Here is a 25,502-nt window from a genome sequence, read left to right on the forward strand (position 1 = left end):
GATTTGGGGCAAAGGAAAAATTGCATAGATTTTTGGCTGAATTATTACTTTAAATAAAGTGGCTGCAAAACGTATTTTTTTGGACAATTTCATTGTGTTAGGAAACAAAATGTCAAACCAAGTCTTTTATTTTAAACAGACCATTTCAAGACTCTCATTTTTTTCTGACAAAGTATTCTTTAAACAGCAGCTGGTGTGTTTCAGACTGTTATCATTTAAGCAGTTTCTGTGCTGATTTTCTGTAGGTTTGCATTGAAAATGTCTTTGTACACTGCTCACCAACAGCACTGTAAGAAATACAGCCTCAGACATTGCCGTGTCCACCTCTGTGCTTTACAGTACTTTTACTGCATTCTGGTTGGAATTCCTCTCCAGACTTTCTCCATACAAAAGGTCGACCATCAGTTTGATGTAGTGCTACATGTTTTCCTCTGAAACAAATATAATATTATTAAATATTGTATAACATATGCTAGGAACACATTGGTTCTATGTCAGACTAAAGGCTGTGCCATCCTTCACAGTAATGAGTGAGTAAAAGAGGAGCATATACTGTCCAGCCTGTGCAGCCTGTCAGTTATAGGGCTCATATCCTATTCTATTCTATTCTATTAGTTTTTCCTAGTGTTTATTATTCCCCTAAAGTCTACTTATGATTTTGTGAGGATTTGTGTACTAAAAATAATCATGACCCATGTCCAAACATATTATTTTCCATGACCATGCCTGTAAGACTGATACGTGATGTCTATTCTGATTGGCTTGCTACTTGTGCGTTCAAGAAGCAGAATGAACTGAAACTCTCCTTATAACTTCAGTGAGAATGGGCAGGGCTAAACTGCTGTAGGCCAAACAAGTGTGTGCAAAAATAAATGCATTGGTTTTTGTGACATCCCAAAAACAATTGGTTATAATTAGGCTGTTTTTGTAACATAGTTTCCATATACAGTAGCATTTAAAAGTGTAGAACAACACACTGTAAAAAAAACTCTAATAACTCTAGAATAACCTTAAACTACCTCATGTGGTAACAAATAACTGAGCTATTTTATTCAACTTTATTCAACACATATGTCATTGATTTTTGAAGTGAAAGTAAAGAGAAGTAAACGCAATTTTAAAATAATTTGAAATTTGAAATTACTATTATTCTGCAAAATAGTTTATTTGAAATGTGTTTGGACACCCTTCTCAGTCAGTACTTAGTGTCACATTTGCTTCCAGAATTTGCTGATGTTTCAATCCATTTATCCATCTACCTGTGCAATGCTTCTTCTGACTGCCACACAACCCTAGATCATAACATATTCACCTCATGCCTCACAGTTGTTAATGTGCTGTTTTCATCAAATGCTGTTCTTTTTTCTCCAAACATATTTTTAGTGATCTATGGCCAAAGAGTTTTTACCTTTTCAGTCTCCAGCACTTGTTTCCAAAATGTGTCTGGCTTATCTAGATTATGTTTTGCATACTTCATGTTGACTTTTGTGATGAGGATCCAGGTAATGTTTCCTTTCTTCTTTCCATGCAGATCATGTTTGTGCAAGCAACGCTGTACAACTATGCACCACCACTCCTGTGTCAGCTAAACCTTCCTGCACATCCTTTGCTGTCATGTGGGGGTTTTGCTTTGTCTGTTTGGCAAGCATACAAGCAGTTCTATCAGAGTTTTCTTGGTCTTCCAGATCTTGCCTTGACTACAACAGTTTCTCTTGAATGCAGTTTCATCATGACATTTCAGACAGTGGAAATTGTGAGCTGGAAGTGCTTTGGTGTATTTTATGTCGCCTTCTGTGCTTTGTAGGCATCGATTAGCTTGTTTTTCAGAACCTCAGCCAGTTGCTTAGAGGGACTCATGGTTGCTGAGTGTTAGCACAAGGTTTGAAGAGTCAGAGAATTTATTATGCTCTGAAATTGTCACCAGTTGGCAATTCCTAATGCATGTTCTAATGCTGATGCATATTCTTGACCTGCCTAACTAGTCCTAATGAGTCAATCAAGGCCTAACAAGTTAATTAAGTTCTAAGACTTTACAACTCAAAGGGTGTCCAAACTTTAGGATGTCACAATTACTATTTTATATTTTCCATCAAATATAAAGTAATTATGCATCAAAATTTTCTGAAAAATGCTATTGATTAAAATAGTTTGTTGCAGAGACTGTGTTTACGTCTTTTGAAAGAGTCAATAAGGAGTGCTCAAGTTCTTGCTGCTGCCCCCCCTCCAAAAAAAAAAAAAAATGAAAATGTTGAATAAAGCTCCTTCAACTTTTTTCTGGTGTACTTCAATCTACACTGTATCCATTATTATGAATGAATTAACAGAATTATTAAAAGAGATTAAACTAATGAAAAAAGATTCCAACCTGCGAACACTGATGTAGAAGAGTGAACAGTACATGTTGAAACATAACAGCGTTTACATACTTCATCAAACCCTTTTTTTTTTAAATCTATAAAATGATACATTTATGACCCTTAGTGACCACATCCCACCTCAGCCTGTGCATTCAACTGGATCCTATCTGTATTGATGCCCTAATTGAATGATCACGGCAGGGACAGAAAGCACACAAGAGCGATGCTTCCTGCAGTGGTGGTGACAGAGAGGGGTCAATCGTGAACCTTTCCTGGCACCAGTGAAGGCCACCCACACATGTATATTCATGTATTAGGAACGTGGTCACAAACAGTGACAATGAAGGTGAACGGAGGTAAAAATAAATGTTGCTTAAAGCCCAATGTCACCAGTAGGATGAATGCTATGCAGGGAGACAAGGCCATCAAGCAGGGAGGCGTGATACTGAATGTCCTCTTTTCAGCCAAAGAAACTCTGAGATTTTCTTTTGCCGGATTAGAATTTTGTTAGAGGACACTGTTGCAGCAACATAGCATCAATGCAGTGCCCTTCCACACATGGACAGTGGAACATATTTTTAATTGGTGAGGTCAAACATCATCCACCAAAATCAAACAGAACCTCAACCAAACAAAAATTGTATACTGTTTCTAAAAGTCTCTTGTTACAGCCCACTCACTGACTGTATTTAATCTGCTCTTTGACCCCCTAAAATGACGTATTACTGCTTTCAGAGAGCAATTAAACCAATTAATCAATCACAAAGAAGAAAATAAAGTTTAATTTAATTGCACTGATTTTTACACATGTGCATCCACTAGGACTGTAAGCTGAGAAGAAAGAGATAATAAATATAAATACCTACAATCTATGTGTGAAAAAGATATGGGTCTAATATAATAAGCTAGGGATAATTCTTTGGCCCATATTAACCCATTAAACTCTGGGGTTATTATTCAGTTAATTGTCGTAAGTGTTATTTCACAATAACTACTGTGAATTGCTCAGAAACTATTATGAAACTATGTGCAAGGTATGTACATACTGTGGATATGTCAGTGACCACCCTTCATTTATTTGATTTCGAGTCAAAACAGCCATTAGTATAAGTTATTCATTTTATCTCTGTCAGAAAACAAGCAGGGAACATATTTAACAAAAAATTACACATAAGCCTCAACAACTACATATAATACCAAATGTTTCAGTATTCAGTGTGTCCCCACTTTGCCTTTAATACAGCTTCCATTCTTTTCAGGAGACTTGCAGGAGAAATCTACAGAGATATTTTTCTACACCAGTTTGCCATGAACCTAAGTTCAGTCTTAGAAGTTGATTATGGTTGAGGTCTGGGCTCTGGGGTGGCCAGCTCACTGTTCTGATGACTCCAGCAGTTTCTTTGTTTGATTTGCAATTAGCTTCTTGGCAGCTACACATTCTTTCAGACTCATAGCATTGAGTTGTCTTCTCACAGTGGAAGGATGGACAGGAACACCTGTGCATTTTTTTCACATCTGAAGCAAGATTTTCTCCTCATTCTCACAGATGAAACTTTAAGTGCTGTTTATCTGATGATGACAGTTTTGGTGGTCTACCAGGTCTTGTTTCAGTTCTCATTTTCTTTGTATCTTTATATCTTTTAATAATTTCCATTTTGAAAACTCCTGTTTGTTCAACTTACTTTTCCTTACACAAGCGGATTAGCTTATATCTAATCTCCTTAGAAATATCTCCTAAAAATGAACAAATTGTACTTAATGTCTGTTTTGACCAGAAATTAAAAAAACGAAGGTTGTTTCTGACCTTTGGACAGCTAATTAGGAGACTGAGGCCTTCAGGTTTTAAGAGGTTAAAAATAGGTCAGATCACAGCCTGGATTTCCAGCCCACCCAATTTGGTGGTCCATGCTCCATCACACAAAAAGACCTGTAGTCCACTTCAGACTAACTGCTTAGCTGCAGCACTTCGGTGAGCTTTAGCAGACGGCCCCTGACCCCACTGCAGCCCAGCAGTCACATATGGGCAGCACAGATAAACGCCAACCCCTGCAATGCGGCCAGCCCCAGATGGACCACAGCTGTGGCTCAGCGGAGCATGTGCTAACTGGCCTCGTCAGCTGCCTGCGTCGCAGTTTCGCCCTGCATTACGCAAGCCGTTCGAGTCGCACGCTCTTAATGGGAGCGCAGTGACTCACGGGAGAGCAGAGAGAGAGCAACCTCCTTACCAAGCAAGAACTGCAGTGAGAGCCTGCACTGGAGTCTCAGACGCCTCTGTGGCACCATTCGTCACTGTCAGAGAGCAAGAGAGAGTCTGGATGATGGCCTTTAGGGAGAGACTCAGAGCCCCTGCGCTGAATCATCCCCCTATTTAAAAGCAGAGCACTGGTGAAAGTCGCATCTCACCATTAAACCATTGCTTTAAAGCCGAGGAAATTCATTTGGCTAAAGAAGCAGAAGCAGGGAAATTAAGGTTGAGGAAACAATGTGCACTATTTCATTTAGTCATATCAACAGGGACCCATCATCCGGACCGATAGCTGCTATTAGCCTAGAGTCAAATATTAAAGCTAGAGCACATGAGCAGTGGAAATGACAGCCAAAGTGAATGGGAGAAGAATGGCTGCAACTGAGACGGCCTATGTTTCGACTGAGCCAAAATGAGGTCAACTGTTATGGGATCTGAACGGGGCAATTTAGACTGGGTAAAGCCGTGGGCACAGGAGCTGTGTCATACAGTCAGGGAAAAACTGTTTCTACAAGAAAGACTGAAAGAGAGCAAGAGAAAGACAGAGAGAGATATGCAAAGCCTTGCCAGTCACACTCTGGCTGCTTTTGTTCAGTCATTGCCACAGTAGTGGACAAGCAAGAAAAGACGACCCTCTCTCCGTGCCACTACCTAAGGGTCAAAGATAAAAAGCACACACACACAAACACAACGTAGAGTGTAGCGCTAGTCAACCCGTTAGCACCTGACTTAAAGGTCATATTTGGCAGTAGCCTTCAAAATTTTCACTGCGAGGAAGAAGTGTTGGCTTTGACCTTGCGAGCATCTGCCTCTGAGGCAGAGAGACAGCTCACAATGAATCAATAGACGGTGAAGATATGTAAACCATACGCAAACACAGGCTGAGGAAGAATGCAGAGCTGCGCTATTTTCCCTGTCCTCCATTAAAAAATTATTTGATGCATCCCAAGACTGGAAGTAAACTGCAGGAGAGAGAGGGCTGACATCAGATCCCAGCGCCCCAGGGCGGAGCAGGCTAACTGCTGCACGGCCACGTTAGTCACACTTAATGGCCTCAACGAGACAAACAGAGCATGATGACATGAGCTAGATAACACAGGCAGCCCCGGCTAGGCCCGAGCTCTGCTGATGCGGCTGGTTTTACAGAGCACAGAGGAGCGCGGGGTGGGGAAGGGGGGGGCAGACTGGGAAAGATCACATCATCTCTGCACTCAGCTCAGAGTCCTGGGTAAAAATGCTACCATAGCACAGTTGTTTGTTTGCATTAGTAATTGGTCTCTATCCATTTCGGAGAGTAAAGAGAGATGTACCAAGAATGCATTTGATGCAAAGTGCCAAAAAATGAAATGTGTGATATACTAATTTGGCAGCATCAAGAGAACCATTTGCTACAGCTGCGAAGCACAACGATCACGATTTGTAGGCATCTTAAGTCGTATAAATTGATTTTCCCTTAGCTATAACCCAGAGTGAAAAATCGTTATAGAACGTCCTTTATACAGTTTGATGCGCACAGATGGAATTTTGTGACTCAAGGTACAGTGTGGAATCCTGCTCAAGGCTTAAATTCTGCTTCCCAGTGTTTGCACAAATTAATTTCACTTGAATTGTAACTGCCAGAAATGGGCAACAACTAGTTACATTAACTCAGTTACCAGTATTTAAGAAAATATTTAATTCAAATATTTTCAATGATAACTGAGTACTTTTGCTCAAGTATGGCTGTGAGGAAAGTAAGCTACTTTTTACTCAGTTCCATTTTATTCACACTGAGTTCCTAATTGCTTTTTGGGGTTTAATTGAATTCGATGGACTGCTTTTGCTATTGCCCACACTTGTCACCTTCAAGCTTAAGCCTTTTATTTTAGGCCAAAAGGATCACATAAAGGGAAAAATGGAGCCTAACAAACTTCAGTTCCCATGTGAATAGATGCTGAATGTGCGTTCTGCTGCAGTCCTATGGTACCTCAGTACAAGAGGGCTTTTTACTCAAGTTGGTTTTTGGTACCTACTTTTAGTTCTACACTTAAAATGATGGTTCTTTAAGGCTTCTATAGGAAAGACAATGGTTTTATATAGAATCATGAACATTTTCATGCTTAAATCATTCTTCGTCTGGTGAAATGTTCTTCAGATTGATGGAGAATGTGTTGTATATGGTTCTACATAACCTTTTTAAAAATGGTTCTATATAGCACTACATGATGTGCAACTTTTAAATAGATCTATGAAATGATTTCTACCAAACTAGAAATGATACTCTCATCTAGAGTAATGAACAAGCCTAACAAATCTGTCTTATGTATAATTCATATTGGCATTATCTTTCTTGGAGTAAGAAAACTACATAAGACAGTAACCTGGGTAGAGTATTAATAAATTACTGAACAGAAGCAGGGATAAACCACAGCTGCGTCTATGTACGTAACTGCTAGGCACAAGCCTGAGTAGTAAGGCAGGCACAGTGTCCTATCCGAAACATTCTTCAGCTCTTCTGCTGATTAAGTCAACGGACAACCCCCAGAATGCCTGTGGAGAGTGGACAGTGCCTCTGCAAACACTTACAGTCACAGCATCCGAGTAAACATCAATTACAGCACATTAGAGTCTCTCGCCCACTCTCTCAAACAGTAGTTCGCCATAATGAAAACGGTGGACTGAACTAATCTAATTTGCTGGCTTTTCTCCAACCTGATATTACGAGTTCCAAGAAGAAAAATGGAGCAGTGTACAAACATTTTTGTATACAGTTCTGTCATTGAGGGAGAATCAGAGAAGCTGTAAAGGGGACCTTTTGTGCTGGTTCTGACTTATTGTTCATCCACAATAGTTACTCATCCTGCTCCTGTGTAAACACTACAATAGACTTAAAAATCTTTTCACTGTTGTCAGTCTAAAAGCGGTGAACAATACATTTGCCAAGATTTTTTTCTTCACTTTTGTTAAGAAATAACTGCGAAGGAGAAAATCCAAAGTCTCAAACCAAAGACTATTTTGTCAAAACAGTAAACAGAATGGGTTTGAATGAGAACGCTCAAAAATACAATTCAGGAGGTCAGGAATTCACAGGCTATCCTGAGGACAACTCAGAAACATAATGACATGAGAGCCAATGCAACAGGAACACAGACACAGAGAGAGAGAGAGAGAGAGAGAGAAAGAGAGAGAGAGAAAGCCTTGTGATGACGGCTGAAGCAGAATGAGAAAATCTCTGGCGCCCTCTAGCCATGACAGGCTGCTGTGGTGCTGAAAGCCTGAGGTGCAGTCGGGAAGAGAGCAGAGAGAGGCATGGATTACACCCCTCAGGGACTTAGGAACTGGAGCCAAAACACTGAAACGCTGTCTAGCTGCAGTCACTCTCCAGAGGGGGATGCAGTACGTGTGAAAGCACTGTCGCTGGGGAGAGATTAGAGATTAGTCCACTAATCAAATTAAATTTACCATGCTATTAAGGAGTCATATAGCCTCTATTTTAAGCTGGGGAGCATTTGCGCCTAGTTAAAAAGAGCAAAACAACAGTACAGGCCTATATCATCACTGTCAGATCAAAACCTTGTATCTTTTTTTCAAGTAATTTTGGAGCATGTCTATTGGCCTATTCATCATGTGATGTTCACACAACGTAAAGGAAGCTGCTATTTTCAAATTATGTCAAAAATTGAAAGAATTACAAAAATGGAAATAAAAAATTTTGTTGAGAGTGATGATACGGTTATATGTATACTATATGTTCAACAGTATCCAGACATCCCTTCTATTTAGTGGATTTGGCTACTTTGAGGTGCACCCACTACTGACACAGGCATTCAATTCCTTGTGTAACCTCCCTTGAAAAGCTTAATGAATAGAATAGTATGCTCTAGAGGATTGCACATAAGCCTAAAAGCAAGGGTTCCCAATCTCAGCCCTGGCAACCCTGCACTATGCACATGTTTGTCTCGTCTAGCACTTAAAATTCCAGGCTTATTCCATACTAAGGCTTATTATTCAGTAACTACAGAGACTTCAATTCTATTCCTGGGTTATATAAGTTTGTAATAAAACTTTAGTCCTGCCGATGGGCCCTGGTCATTAAGGGGTTAATAAACTCATTACACTGTCAAGAGGGGTATACACTCCCCCAGGACCGGACTGTGGAGCAGTGGCACTGAGAACTCTGGAATGATAGAGCCCCATCAAATACTTCTGGGTTGAGTTAAAGAGGCATTTGTGACCCAGAACTAATCATCCAACATCAATACCTGCTTTCAAGGCTGAATGCAATCAAATCCTCACAGCAATGTTCTAACATCTAGCATTAAGCCTTCCCAGAATAGTAGAGGCTCTAACTGCAGCAAAGAGGGATGATCTCCATATTTACACCCCTTATTGTGAACATTTAATGAGCAAGTGTCTAGTTTTAGACATATAGTATCTTATTTTCAGTTCTGATACATCAAATGTAACCATTCACATTTTAGAGGAGCTCTATTCTGACTACGCTGTTGTACTCACCCCACATCCATCAGATGATCTAACAAGATCTAAGGATCAAACCTCAGGAGCTGGTCATACCCTCCCAGCTCACCAGATGTGTTTGTGCATGTTTGTTTGTACGATGACATGTGTGCCTAGGAGCACCCAGCTAGCACTAGCATCCATCCCTCTCTCTTACTCTCTCTCTTTTGCTCTCTCCCCCTCACTGGGGTGCTCCAGGGCAGTGCCACGTTGAGCCAGTCGCCCGGCACTAAGCCACCATATGGCTGCAGCAGCAGCTCAGTGCTCCAGATAGCGCTCAGTATCATGCATGGGCGATCAGTGAGGCCGCTAATGCTGTAATTAGACAGGCAGAGCCAGGTCAGCTGACCTGCTGGGTTCAGACTCCCGATGATCCTGCAGCCTCATTAGTGATACTCAAAACAATGGAGGCCTCACATCACAGCACAATGCATGCATAAGCACGGAAGACCCATTTACATATTCTCCAAAAACAAATTAGGAATAATAGAGGGTCATCTCCCATAGGGTATCTTAAATGAGAGTCAAACATTTACTAATGGTTATCTTTAATGTGTTTTAAAAGAATGCTTCAGTTGCGTCTGCTGGAGATAATGAATGACAAAAAATGCTAGGGTTCAGGAACAAACAAGGTCAGACCTTATGAAACGGCACACTAATCAAACAGACACTCTTTGTTTGTGGTCATTTAACCCGTTGGATCATCAATACGGTGTTATGACTGCGTATCTGAACAGTGATTAGGAGACAAAGTGATCCACCACCATCGATCACAAACACATTAGTGGCATAAAGCTAGGCTGAGCCCACTAGAAAGTTAAATATAGTGATTTCATTTGTACACCCGTGTCCATAACATGGAGAGTGACAGAATTTTTGTCATTTTGCCTCTGTAAACCACAACAATGGATTTGAAATGAAAAGGTCAAGATGTGATTGAAGTGTAGACTTTCAGCTTTAGGGGTTTAACAAAAATACTGCATTAACTGTTTAGGAATTACAGCTATTTTATATGTAGTCATCTTCACAGGCTCAAAAGTAACTGGACAGATGACTAAAAAAGAACTTCATGACCACATGTGACCTGTTCCTTTTATATATCTTAACAAATAAAGGAGATAAAAAGTCTGGAGTTGATTCCAAGTGTTGAATATGTATGTAGTATCTGTTCAAGGGAACTTTCAATATGTTGTCCAAAGAGGTGTTGATGTAAGTGAAGGGGGCCTTCATTATGCTGAAAACTAAGCAAACCAATCAGAGAAAGCAGAAACTTTAGGAATGGTCAAATCAGAAATTTAATGCATACTAAAAAAAGAAGCCATGCACTGGTGAGCTCAACAACGCCAAAAGTCCTGGAAGACCACAGAAGATAACTAAAGTAGATGATCGCAGAATTCTATCCATGGAGGAGAAAAATCCCTTTACAACTTTGTCAAGTCAAGGACATTCATATCATTAAGGTCTACAATCAAGATACTCCTTCATGAATGTAAATACAAAAGGTTTACCTCAAAATGTGAACCACTGGTAACACTCAAGAACAGCAAGGCCAGATTAGGCTTTGCTAGAAAACATTTTAAAAAGTCTGACCAGTTCTGGGACAAGATTCTTTGGACAGATGAAACCAAGATTAACCTGTACCAGAATGATGGGAAGAGAAAAGTATGGATAAGGAAAGGAAGGGCTCATGATCCAAAGCACACCACATCATCTGTAAAACACGGCGAAGGCAGTGTTATGGACATGGGCATGTGTGGCTACCAATGGAACTGGGTCACTGGTGTTTATTGATGATGTGACTGCTGAAGGCAGTAGCAGAATGAATTCTAAAGTGTACAGAGCTATACTGTCTGCTCAGTTTCGGTCAAATGCTGCAAAACTGATAGGACGGCATACACAGTACACATGGATAATGACCCAAAACATATTGCAAAAGTAACCCAAGAGCTTCTTAAGGCAAAGAAATGGAATGTTCTTCGGTGGCTGAGTCAGTCACCTGAGCTCGACACAAGTGAGCATGGTTTTCACTTACTGAACACAAAACTGAAGGCAGAAACTGAATGCAATGTTTTTGTTAAACTCCTTGAATCAAACCTGGAAGTCTACACTTCAATCATATATTGACAGCTCCATTGTAATGGTGTCAAAGGCAAAATTCCAAACATTTGCCATTGGCCAAATACTTATAGATCTGACCGTATATGCACTTTTTGCAAAGCAAACATATGTAAATGTAAAAAAAAAAAAAGTACATTCAAAACAAAACCTATGTGTGTGGCAATTTCAGTGTTTTATGATCGTTTTGGGCAATGTGTAATACCTGAACCATTCATTCAGACTGCTATGACCTTGGCAGCTATTCATTCAGTCTGCTATGACCTTTTTTTTTTTAATTAGCAGAGGACAAGGAGACATCTGGAATCAATTTATTTGGTTGCAAAAAAGTACACATAAAATAAAAAGACAAGGAGGTGAAAGGATTAGCAGATCAGAAATACAAAGTCAGAAAGTGTTGAAGGTGTTGAAAAGGTTATGGATTAAACATCCTTTCACAATATCCTCATTATAAGAAGCAGTTATGTATTATTTTCATTAAAGGAAAAATGTCTTCAATTTGACTGCCTTTTTAATTGAAAGTCAATTAAATCTGAACTTTTTTCACCTAAATTAAAGCTTGTCAGAAACCTCTACATTACTAACAATATCAGAAAATGATATTCGACGTGGAATTAATGCCTGCAGGCACCTATATTCAATATTTAAATTACAACCTAGCATTCCTTATTGGCGTTTAAAACCCCAATAAGACAATGACAAAGAAATTCAGTACAGAGTGGATACAAATAGTCAGAATGGTAAGCACACACATTTCAATGTTTGTTTGGTGCTGTAAAATTGTGCTAGTACTGTAAAACCACATATTAGTTGTTGTGATTCCAAGTCTAAAAGAGCATTCCACAGAAAATGTAGTTTGATAAGTGCTAACTTGCATATTGGACAAAATGTTCAACCGTGAATTAGTGGTTATGAGCCTGTAACAAACTGTCATATATTTGTCACATTCTTCATACACTGTATGCCAAAATCTGGACAAGTATCCAAGTATCTGAACAACCCTTCTAATTAGTGAATTCAGTTACTTTACAGTGCACCCATTGATGACACAGGCATTCAATTACGCAGGCACAGCTTGTATAAACTGTATAGAAAAGCATTGCCAATAGAAAGGGAGCAATTCTGGAGCAGCTGCACATGAGCCTAAGGTCATCATGCCCAAAGACAAGCATTGGCCTGGGGAAAAATAAAGCTTCCCAGCATTTATAACCCTGTGGAAGTGTATAAACATAGGCTTTTGAGCATTGAAACTGTGTCTTCTGTAGAGATGAAGCACCATTCAGTACATTTGGGATGAGGTGAAGTGGCATTTGTCATCCAAAACTAATTATCCAACATTAGTACCTGACTTCACTAAAGCTCTTGTGGCTTACAATCAAATGCTCACAGCAATGTTGCAACAACTAGCGTAAAGACTTCTCAGAAGAACAGAAACTGTTACTGCAGCAAAGGAGGGACAAACTCCTTATCACTACCCTTGATTTCAGAAGAAACATTGATGAGCAGGTGTTTTACACGTGTAGGGCTGGTTTCCCAGGCAGGGATTAAGCCTAGTCCTGGACTACACAACATTTTGAGAGGAGATTCTCCACTGAAAGAAATAAGTAGTCCACGACTAGGCTAGTTCCTGTTTTGGAAACTTTACAGTACACGATCACATATCACATTATAGATTTTCCATGGAATGCTTCTTATGCTTATGAAAGCAAATTCATCTTCAATACTTCCTCCAGAGTCCTGACCCATTGCTTAGTAAGAAACACTATGGATCTGTATCCACCAGAAATTACAAAGGTAATCAGCCAAGAGAAGAAAAAGAATGTATTTGAATAGATTTTATGCTCTTAATCACATAGGGCTGGTTTTGTGGACAAAGATTAAGCCTGGTCTTGGACTAAATGTGCAATGTCACAATTAGTTTAGGCTTAGGCTTAATCTGGGTCTGGAAAAACGGTCCAAAAACTCTTCACTGACAGACATTCACTTTTCATCACAGTTCACATAAACGTACCAAAATACAACCAATCAAAACAGATGACAGTATTCTTATTGATATCAAACAGTTCCAGTATACTGAGGTACAGAGAGCAGTTGTAGTGCAGTGAAAACAGTACATCAGGAAGACAGAGAAAGAAGAGGAGGGCAAAAAATATCTACCTCATTTATTGCATTACACACACCTAACAGTAAATGTAAAATTATTGCAATTGAATTGTAAATCAGAACCGAAGTGAAAAGTACAGTCATGCTAATAAGTGCTCATCTGCCTAAAAGCCTATACATTAAGAAGAAATCAAATCAATTTATAACTTTTTTAATGAACAATTTGCATATATACTAGGCATTGTGAAAAACAGTGTCAGTGTCAATTACAGGTGTGTATCCCTGCCACACACTCAAAGGGAAGCTGTGCCTATTTTATCCACTGTGAGTCGAAGTCCCTTGCTTTGATGTTCAAAGCAAAGGGTAAGTAAACAGACTCAGTATGACCCCGGTGTCTCTTCTATCTGACCAGTACTCATCCGCAACATCTATACCAGCGGCAGATAAGAGCCAGGAACAAACAGACAACCAAATACAGTCAGACATATTGCTGTTTACTGTCGATTTAAGAGAGCTGCTTCTTGTTCATTTAAAAAGAGATCAATCGAGACATTTGCGTTTAGTAAAGCAACGTTTACAAAAAAAGAGGTAACCTATCAGAGAGGTAGAAATTTCACAGGAGTGCACGGTTAAAGAATTATGTTTTGCCAAAATGCCTGCTGTCTTGCCTTGATAACAGCACAGAGATGGAAGAGTGAGAACACTTTTTGTCTGATTATTATGCTTGCATTCTGGAATTGGATTGATTAGCCCTCCCCTGTCTAAATTACAGACGCCTACAGTTCTGTGAAAAGTCACACACCACCCTTCATCTGCAGTCAAAACAAGTTATTCATTTATCAGGAGATATTTCAAAGGACAGCAAACATAAGATAATCCACTTATAAGGAAACGGAAAGACAGAGCAAAAAACAAGTGAAAAAACAAGTTTCTAAAACAGGAGTTCAAAAAACTGTTAAATACAGAGAAAATGGGACTCCTAACAACTGTACAAGACTTGACCACCAAAAGCTCCACTTTTGCCTTAGATTTGAAGAAACCCACAGGTGTTTCTGTCCATCCTTCCACTGTGAAGAGACAATACAATGGGAAAATTGAAAGGATGTGTAGTTGTCAAGAAGCCCTTACTGAGAATAGAAAATAGAATAAAAAGAAGAACAAAGAAGCTGCTGGTGCTCTCAGAACAACAGACTGACAAACACAGAGTCCAGACCTCAACATCACTAAATGTGATCACAAGAAGCAGAAAATGCAACCAACTTCTAAGATGGAACTTCAGAGGTGTGGAAAAATATTCCTGCAAATTTCTTTCAAAAACAAAGTTAATATCCTGAAACAAAAGGAAGCTGTAACAAAGGTAAAGGGGGGAAACATTAAATACTGCACTTACATTTGTTGAAGTGAAAAGTTGTGCATGGCCATTTTGACTCAAAAATAAATACATAAAGGGTGGTCTCTGACTTTTGCACAGTACTGTATGTCATCGGTTTTTATTTCCAGTAACTATTACAATGCCTTTTTAGCTGAAATATGTCAAACAGAAAAGAGAGTCAACAGTTATACAAGATTGCAAATATAAATCTCAGTTCTCAACACTTACCCCTTTTTACAGAATGACTTTCAAACAAACATAGTTACAGCATGCAAAGTGTTGGTGCAACTACCATACACCAGTGAGAGATCACAGGGATCATAAGATGGCCCATCCATTCAGGCATATTCATATACATCATTATTAGGAAGTATACAGAATTGCTTCCAGCACATGCTTAAACATTTGCTCAAGTTCAAGGACCTGCCTGCAGATAAACACAATGTAGTTTAAACAATCCTTGTACAAAAGAAATAAATCTGAGAAACTAAGCACAGTGTTTGAATGGATTTCCAGTATGCAAATGTTCATGGCTATTGTATTCATTGCAAACCTTGAGTTATTTTCTTAAGAAAATCAAAAAAAATATATATATCAAAAAGGATTTGAGGAGATACACATACAAAAGACAAGTATCAGAGTTTCCATCAACACTGAGGAGCATTATATTCTTCATACAACAAGTCCAAGGACAAAACAGACACTCTTTTTTCACCAACATTTTTACCACAAAACCAAGAAAGAGACAGATCTAGAAGAAAATAAGTGAAAAGTACAGTCATGCCTATAAGTGCTATAAGAAACCAAGTTTCAGAGATCAGTTATAAAGACTAAACAAAAGATTTCAAATATATGGTGAAATACAAAAACAAATGACACAGTTGCTGCTGAATTGGCTTTTTAACAGATACTCTTCCATCATCTTCTTTCCCAGTCTCATGTCTATTTTACCATCTTTGCAGTTGACAGTGTTTAAGGCAGTGTGTGAGGTGTGTAGTTAAGAGGTAGGACACTTGATAGAGTGGTCTAATATCTGAAATTAAAACTGGAAGTGCCTGGTGTTATGTCTTGAGTCAACATGGAATTATTCTTCTTCTTTAAAAAATAATAAAGGCGTGTGAGGAGGAAAAGGGTTATGTGGGTCCTGTTCAAAGCCTGGAGGATCCACATACATTGGCCCAATTGCTGGCTCCACACTGAAAAAGCATGTTGGAGAACTGTAAGAACTGTGTACACTTATGTTTTATACCATTTTTATGTCTGGGCACAGTTTACTGGATATGGTGCTGGGTTAGTGAACTGGCACTACACTTTAGACATCACTTTACAGGGTGTAGTGTCACATTCATGAACTAGGCATAGTTTACAGGGTGTAGTGCAATGTTAAGAGTACTACGCACAGTTTACTGAGTATAGTGCAGATTACTTAACAGACTTGACATAGTGTAGGGTTACTGTATAGGTGCACTTTGTAGTTCTACAATTACAGACTGTAGTCCATCTGTTTCTCTGCATACTTCGTTAGCCCCCTTTTAGCCTGTTCTTCAGTGGTCAGGATCCCCATGGACCCTCACAGAGCTGGTACTATTTGGGTGGTGGATCATTCTCAGCACTGCAGTAACACTGAAGTGGTGGTGGTGTGTTAGTGTGTGTTGCACTGGTACGAGTGGATCAAACACAGCAGTGCTGCTGGAGTTTTTAAACACCTCAGTGTCACTGCTGGACTGAGAATAGTCCACCAACCAAAAATATCCAGCCAACAGCGTCCTGTGGGCAGTCTCTGACTTTACAAGGTGGACTGACAAGGTAGGATTGTCTAAGAGTGGACAGTGAGTGTTTAAAAACTCCAGCAGCACTGCTGTCTGATCCACTCAGACCAGTGAAACACACACTAACACACCACCACCACATCAGTGTTACTGCAGTGCTGAGAGTGATCCACCACCCAAATAGTACCTGCTCTGTGAGGGTCCATGGGGGTCCTGACCACTGAAGAACAGGGTAAAAGGGGGCTAACAAAGTATGCAGAGAAACAGATGGGCTACAGTCTGTAATTGTAAAACTACAAAGTGCACCTATATAGTAAGTGGAGCTGATAAAATGGACAATGAGCGTAGAAACAAGGAGGTGGTCATAATGTTATGCCTGATCTGTGTACATATTCCTGTTCTAACACATGTGATTCAATTCATCACTCTTTTATGACTAGATGACTGCTGCACCAGGTATGTTAAAACATTGAAATCATGAATGAGAACTCAGGGTACTTGACGTATTAATGTTAAGATCATTTCTATTAGCAGATATTTTTCTGTATTTATTTTCTATTACTGATATTACTCCAAAGTATGCATTCCATATGGTGAGTTAGTGCAGCATTACATTAGCCTAACCCTCAATGAAACATGATTCAAAGAAGGCAAACTAAAAACGCAGGTCAGGCTCCTCTGATAAAAGAGCTGCTGGCTAATGAGAACGATTAGAATGACAAAAGGTAGGGTAATTACATCTTGAATCAACACAATCAGTATCAGCCCCCTTTTAGATGTTGATTAGCAGGAAGCAAGATTAAATAAAAGATGTGAGGTGAAAAAAGTATGAAACGTTTCTTATTTGACCAGGACTACAACTGATGATGCGCTGGCCTTGGGAATACTCACTGTGCTGTCACTTTGGTAGGGGTTGAGTTTATTGTACATTTCCTCCACAACGCTGCGTCTGAGGGGACATAACAGGAAAGGGGTGTGAGTTGCTGTACATGTATAGCATTTTTACTTATTTCAGAGCTGTAAATCTTGATCAGTTATGAAAAACAAAGTTTTTTTTAGCCTAAATTTTAACAAATTATAGTGCTTCGATTGTGTATTAAGATTGCAACAATTCAAAAGCAATTAGGCGTTTTTAGTTGTAAACTCTCCCCCGTTCCTGTGTGTCAGCATTAAAAGTGATAATAGCGGTCTTGAGAGCATTCTCTTGCCCTGGACTTCAGCAAAACATCCCCTTCTCAGAAATAACTGACTGTGGATTATTAAGTGTAAGAGGAGAAGGTATACCGACCACACACATGCCTCAGAATTAGATACATTTTACTATATAATAACAAAGCCTTTATTATTTTCACCCCAGAGCTTCTAAATCTCTTGCGCCATCAGGTCCACAATGAGTGACTGTTACAGCACACATTATAGTAAGTGTAAGGAAGACTGATGAAAGTACTGTGAGCTTGGTAGTCATTTTGCCAACTTTGTGAATCTAAATGACACCTCTTCATCCAGCAAGAGTTTAAAAATGCATCAGCTTGACATGAATAATTCAGTTTGGAAGGTAATGAGGGGAGAGGAAAAGGAGAGTGGAGGAAAAGGGGAAAAGCACTGGTGAAAGAAGTGACCTTTGATTTTATTTTAGTCAGGTTATTTTCAAACACATATCTGTCCATGCATTTGAATAAACTATCAACAGGAACTTAAGTTACATCTTCACAGATTTGTTTGTGTGTTGTTTTTCACAGTATTCTAGAGCAACCTGGTAAAATCTACTGTATCAGGTTCAGACTGTGAATCACCTGCCAATGTAAAAGCTTTAGCTTTTGAACTGATCTTAATAAAATTTTAAAGAAATGCATTGCAGTAAGGACTAACAAAAAAGTTGATTACATATTTAAGCTATCAGCTACATGCACAAAAAATTAAAATTTCATGACTTTGTGTGTGTAAGATTAAGCACTCACTTGCTAGCCAGCTCTCCCCCAGGTGGGAGGTTGGGGATGCTCTCCGTGGCTAACACACACATCACATGGGCTAAGTCTGGTATGCTCTCCACACCCTGCTTCTTAATGAGCTCTGAGGAATCACAAGGACTTACGGGTAAGTCAGGTTTGTTTGGGAATAGCTTGTTATATCATAAATCTTTACAAAAATCTAAAATGCATTGAATATAAATAGCCAAATCGTTAAAAAAAAATTCATGTGGGCAACGACATGGATAGCCTATACAACCCTTTAGTGGGTGACTCACCACTTGCTCTAATCATGCAGCCTATCAAAGATTGCCTTTTATGACTCATGCTACACTTAACCCGCCTTTATAGTGCCATGAATAAATGCTGTTCAAAAGTTGCTTTTTTTCTTTTCATTCTTCATTCCCCTTTTTTATTTATCTGTGCTTTCACAGCAAAAGTGCTTAATTTTGACAAAAACAGAGGGTCTCTCTTTTATTTCATTGTCCTACAGGTTTGATGACTGGACTTGAACCCTTTAAAAAATGCAGCCTACTGCAGTGCTAATGCATAAAAATAATGTCAACAACCCTTTATTTCACAATAACAGGCTAATGCTTGATGCAACAGAAGTGCAAAGAGCATTTTTGTCTAAATAAAAAAGCTCACAGCCTCAAGGGTTCAGTAAATAACTTTTATTTGAATCATCATTAACATCTAAGAGTAACAACATCACAATTTGTCTCTACATTACCAAGACTTGGGTGCTAATATACAAAAATAAAAATCAAACAAATAAAGCATGGGTGCTCTTCCCCTTAATGTTGCAATATTTTTCTATAATACAGTTTTGTAATCGTTTAGAATGAGCACTATAAAACAGTTGCCTACTGAGAGGTAATTAAACTAATACAGAAACACACAGCCTGATGGGCTAAGAAAGGACCGATCATGGACTGTAACCCTTTTCACCATCCTTGGACAAATCTGATCAGGAAGGATACCGATATATGATTGACAATAAATGAAGTGTGAGAAATAACTGACTCAAGACTTAAGTGCTTCGTCAACTCACAAAACCTTCAGTCAAATTTACATGAACTAGATTCATGACACTTTTACGTAATTTACAGACAACAATAAATACAGGGACGAGTAAACGTTTGTCATTGCATTAGTAGTGCTTATTTGGCTAAATAAAACGGAATGCATGAAGGTTTAGTTCAGAAGAGGTAAATATTTGCGTAGGAATAAATAACTCAAATAAATATAAGTGTCTTCTGTTGCTCACGAGTTATAACCTGAGAGACGTACATGACACATGGGTACCAACACTCCACTAAGTAGGAAAATGTTGCTCCTTTCTATATAGTTTTAATATCGTCTCTGTTACCGTAATAAAATGATTCCCTTATTCGGTATGTTCTCGAAGTTAATACAGTGGGTATTTTTTTATAGTTAGTGCCAACTTATCAAAATCATTTTAAATCATTTCAAAATAAGTTTACTAAGAACATAAAGGGGGTCCAGGATGAATACTGGCTGCTCAAAAAATAGACCTAGCAAATTCAAGATGGTGTCACGTCCACAATAACAAACACAAACTGTCTGCAAACTGAATGACTTGAAACATACTGGGACTCTTATCAATCACTATCAAATGCAATTGGAAATGTCAGTATAAAAAGAGCAGGGAAATCTCAAGTGGGATTTATCAAAGCCTTATAAAACACTGATCGGTGCAGAAATGGCCTCATCTGTTGATAAATTTCACCTGAGCATAAGTGCAATGGGCACATATAATGCTCAGCTACTACTACTACATACACACATACATACATACATACATACATACATACACACACAAAGTCCATCTACTACCTTTTATTGAAATGCCCAGGTGTTCCTGCACTATAGCAACAGCAACCAAGAGCCAAAAAGAAAAAAATGGCTACAGGAAAGTCATAAATGTATGAATGCACTACATAACATACATGCCATCCCTGGAAAATGTTTCATGTTCTTCTTTTCATAATCAATAGAGCTTTATTCACTTATTGATAATGTGTCCTGAGTGTTTTTAATGGTGGGCATGTTCTCATTACAGAACTTTAATTTATTCTCACATTTAACTGTTGAGTTATGGTTTAAAGAAATTACTTAGTTTAGATGTTTGGTAGGAGCAACAGCAGTCATTGGGAAATATGTCCAGAAATGTTAAGTGCATACTACAAATAATAACTCACAGAGTTAAGTTTACTTCTTACCAAAATATTTATGGATCCATTTTTGAACTACTCATTTAGAATGAAACGATAGTATTTACCTTGCACTGGCTCCCTAGTAATACTGCAGAGTTGTTAGTGAATTCTAATCATGGTAAAATTTCACATTCAGTAAATCTTATCACAAACTCACCTCATAATCAATTCTGATTGTACACACACTCAATAAATCAGGACCCCTGACTGCACTTCCAGCTGTTATATGACTCATGACATCTGTAGTATGTCTGGTGATGTCTGTATTCTATTTAGCACATTTCCACAAAAGAAGCCCTAGAGTGGACATAATGGAAGGAAGATGGCACAACATTAAAGTCATTTTAGTTCAGCTAGTGTTCTTGATTCAAGTAACTGCTTGGTACCTACTTTTTTTCATAAGGATAAAGCGTACCTGTAAACTAATCGCACTGCCACTTCCAGGCACAATCACTTAATCCTCACTGTAGTGTCTTACTTTATATGCTACAACTGGTATAATCTATTTTCAAGAACACCTGCACGCACACAAACAAGTACAATGCACGAGCCAGTTAGAGCTAATGAATAACGTCTGTTAGTTAAAGGCTGACCATTGCACATGTAGTCTTGCTAAGTAAATGAAAACTGAAAATATAACAATCAAAACAACATTAATAAAATGTGCTTCAAGTTAGAACAGCACAATAATGGTGAAACACGATAGCAAGCACAGATAAGAACCAACATTCTGAAACACTCTGAGAGCAGGCACACTGTTTTGTCATTCATTTCATTCACAAACAAATTCTTCATTTAAATGCACAGTCTGATGAACTAAAGAGGCACACAAACATAGAGACATGCACAAATAATAATAATCAGTTTAATTTTCAAGGCCAAATTTGCCTGCAAAAATATTCTTAATCAGTGCAAGTATTACTAAATATTACTTAGGGTGATGGAAATGCAAACTTTGCAAAGCTTTTATGTTCTTGTGGATAGAACAGGGAGAATATTATGATCATATATAAAGAGCTATCTGAATTGTTGTGTTTCATTATTACAAGGGTGTGCCAAGAATTTTTCCATGTAAACTTTCTCTGTATAGCTACATTAAGAAACAAACCAGAGTGTTGACAAAATGTCATTTTGAGGCAATAAGTAGTAAACAATTCTAGTAGCACTTTAAAAACATCTTCAATCTTTCAAATAGTGTGTTAAAGCTCAAATCTATGAAATCCTCAGAGTTACAAACATGTATGTATTAAGAAATCTTTCTCAGCAACAAGTCCAGTCAGACTAAAGTCAGATTAAGAACACTCTCTGTTTTTGATTAGTGTTGTTAGCTAAAAATCTCTGCTTTACATGCAGGAATACATACAATATTATCATGCTATTGGTAGCATACATGCCTACGGAGTATGTTGCAATGGTATTCAGCATACTCTCTGAAGCATTACAGGTGGGCTGGGTGCTAAATGCTAGCCAATCAGCTCTGAATGTTGGGGCTAAGGCAACTGCATTCCTTAGTACAGGTACAAAACAGAACCATGCAGAAAATGAGTGTCAAGGCAACCCATAGCAGTCAGAGCCATAGATGCACAAAATGCACTCACAGACCTTGTACATCATACTGTGTCAGTAATCTTGCACACTATAGCAGTGAAGCTCTGACATTCTGTTTCAGTGTTTTCAACACATTTAAGTGACCGTAAAATCTCAGCAAAGTGCAAATGAACTTGGTGTCAAATTCAAACACATGCTCACACAAGTGAATATGAATGACACTATAAGGCCATGAGAACACGCTAACATGAACAGAATACACTACATGTAGCATTTCTTCCTTTTTTTGACACAAAACAACTAACACAAAACCGGTGGTTCCAAATTTGGTTTGTTTTCTATATTAGATACCTCTAAACATAGCAGCTTTCTTGAGTATGTAACTAAAAGGTATGTCATCATTCTGTTGTCTGGTTTAATGTGATTGCACTATCTCAGTGAAGAGGCATGGTGAACTGAAACAGGAGTAAAACTCTTCTCAATGCCTTATACTGAAATCATTTGGTAAGATTATACATTTAAATTGTGAGCGCTCTTGGCAATAAATAATCAAAGGCCTCTATAAAGAGCTTCTACTTGCACCATAATGTTTTATCGACCCTGTTAAACGAGGCCTACCAGGGCTGGGTTTCCCAAAAAGCATCAAACGTTTAATATCATCTTACAATGATCTCTGTGCTATGATGCATTTGGGAAACCAGATCCTGGCCTCTTACACAGGGATGATAAAATACTAATGGGTATTTCTCCTCAAATATGGGGATCAGAAACAACATATATTTGGCAATTAGAGTGCCATTTACCATACTCTTAGATGAGTGTGAATTCTCACTCTCTGTCTTTCTCTCTATTTTCTACAGTTTGTTATTGTACTAGAACTTATTTGTTAGTCTTTTTAGATGCTCCACCTTCTACTCTGTTCTGCAGGTACTTATCCAGCTCTGCCTCTCTCTTCACAGCTTCCGGATTGATCTTGGGTGCACCTGGAAAACATACCAGTACCACACTCATGTTGTCACGGCTACCCTGTTCATAAACAGAGAGAGAAAGAAAAGGAAAACAGTCACACAATAACAATGTCAACGCATAAACTGAACTCATTAACGTTAGCTTTATAATGACCATTTAGATAATTGGATAGTTTCCATTTCAAATGGATCATTTTAATTTGAACTGTTACTGTCAAGCAATTAAACACCACAGTAACCGGTTAAGGTTGGCAACAAATGTGGCCTAGCAAATGTGACTGCTTGGATGAAATATATACAGCACACTAAACCACAGGCTAATCTCTTGCTCTTAGCCAAACCCACTTCTCTGGTAGACCTTACCTTGTACAAACAGGTGTCCACTATTTCATTACACACCCTCTCAAGGTCTTCGGTCACCTCCAGTCGTGAACGCACAAAGTCACATAGTTCCTCATTGGTCATGACGTCCCAGATGCCATCACAGGCCAGCACCACAAACTCATCCTCTGCCTCTGCTCTCTCAATCTCATACACCTCTGGCTCTGGAGACACCAGCTGTTCTGTTGGGCCCTTTCCATGTACACACTTGTAGTCAAAGTCCCCAAGAGCACGAGAGACAGCCAGAGAACCATTAACCCGTTGAATCATGACCGCGCCTCCCGCATTCTGAATCCTCTCCTTCTCTAGAGGGTTGCTGGGCTTGTGGTCCTGCGTGAAGAAGTGGACTCGACCCCCACGGCTCAGCAGGGCCCGGGAGTCCCCACAGTTAATAAAGTAAAAGTGCTCTGGCGAGATCATAATGCCCACCGCCGTCGAACCACTGCGGTCAGCACCGTGCTTGCGTTCTGAAATGGCACGCATGTGCTCGTCAATCTGCAGGAAGCCTGTGCGAATACCACTCTTCACACTTTCCACTGAGGGTTCAGAACGACTAGCACCTGCGTCTTCGCCCCCTCCACCTGGGCCTCCACCTCTGAAGTCTGGGTTGCTGGTGATGTGCTCCAGTAGGTGTTCACAGCAGTAGCGAGCCACCTGAGAGCCAGCGTGTCCATCATAGACAGCGAAAAACGACCATGTGCTAAGCCCATGAGGAAGGCCCACAACAGCTGTGTGTGCATCCTCCATCTCCACCCGCCACCCCTGCATGCTGCTGAGGCCATAACGCAGGTTGTTCCCCTCCCCATGTGCATTAAACTTCTCCATCTTTGGCTTGTCCAAGAAAGCACCCATTTTCTTTGTGTCTCTCTGTTTCAAGCACAAAGACAAAGACAAAAACAGGTCTCAGAAGTGAAATGCTCAACAGTTGGTCTTGACTGTGTTTCTTTCTGCAAACTTCGGCAGTAGATGCACTTTAATGATAGAATTAGGAGACATCATGGTCAATGCTGTGACGTTCTTCAGTCAAATAAGCAACAGGGGCACATTAAACTTTACAAATATTCAAGCAACACCTATCACGCCTGTCATACAACTACCACGCCCACACGTCCGTTGCCTAGATACAAGCTGGTTAGACATATAGTTAGCTAGCAGTTAACCTAGATAGCGTCTTAAAATGTTCTGCTTCCGCGACAAGTAAAACACCAAACTTACTACACGTACAAACTGATATTAATGTCAGTACAAGGGTACAGTGTGTTAAAGTAACATAATGCATTAGGACAACGTTACTTATGATACCGCCCGACTGAGCGCGTAGCTGCTGCTGCCCTGCTAGCACACCAGTGCTAACAGCAGAAGCTAGCTAGTTAGCTTTCACATAGCAGTATGTTTTAAATAAATTATCAGAGTTACACGTTACTTACCAAGCTCCTTAATGGCCTTTGAGGAATGAGAAGACGCCGAGGCTCAAACGCTGCGGCAATTACCCTTAACAGCAGTACGCAAGCCAGCTGTCAGACTTGTAGCTAGCTCCAAAAGTAAACGGCAACACAGGAAACAGCTGGCTAGCTAGCTAGATGATTTACTAGCTAGCTGGTTTGGCTGGTTCAAAAACCGAAGGTGGGAGAGAGCTCTCCTTGTGTCTGCAAAAGAGAAAACCATAAAAAAATATTTAAGTAGTGCATCCCTGTGATATCAGCATTACGACGCGGTCCATCTCAGCTCTTTCGTTTATTTTTCTGTTTTTGTTTTTTCGTTTTTTTTGTGGTTTTCTCTCAGTGCAGCTCTAAGGGAGGGGATCCTCCGTCCTGACTCTCATTTCACACCAGCACGTCTCTGGAACCAGGCGAAATCCCCGGATGTATGTAGGCAGCGCCAACAGGCTGCGTTTCTACAATTACATCATCGTGGACGAACATGTGGACGTAGCTTTATTT

General features: G+C 39.3%; 1 protein-coding gene across 2 annotated transcripts; it reads right to left on the reverse strand.

The window, feature by feature from the left end:
* Positions 1 to 14,791: 14,791 nt before the first annotated feature.
* ppm1ab (protein phosphatase, Mg2+/Mn2+ dependent, 1Ab) lies at positions 14,792 to 25,424 on the reverse strand. Of its 2 annotated transcripts, XM_036581702.1 has the most exons (6): positions 24,990 to 25,424; positions 23,545 to 24,429; positions 23,122 to 23,239; positions 18,417 to 18,528; positions 17,350 to 17,407; positions 14,792 to 15,885 (listed from the first exon to the last, which is right to left on the reverse strand). In XM_036581702.1, exons 2-6 carry the CDS (start codon positions 24,412 to 24,414, stop codon positions 15,838 to 15,840), a joined length of 1,206 nt encoding a protein of 401 aa, XP_036437595.1. In that variant the 5' UTR covers positions 24,415 to 24,429; positions 24,990 to 25,424; the 3' UTR covers positions 14,792 to 15,837. The 2 variants fall into 2 exon arrangements, with proteins under 2 accessions (XP_036437595.1, XP_036437596.1); XM_036581703.1 differs by lacking the exon at positions 18,417 to 18,528.
* Between the last annotated feature and the right edge of the window lie 78 nt (positions 25,425 to 25,502).

The sequence above is a fragment of the Colossoma macropomum genome, unplaced genomic scaffold, assembly GCF_904425465.1.
Source record: "Colossoma macropomum unplaced genomic scaffold, Colossoma_macropomum, whole genome shotgun sequence".
NCBI classification, from domain to species: Eukaryota; Metazoa; Chordata; class Actinopteri; order Characiformes; family Serrasalmidae; genus Colossoma; species Colossoma macropomum.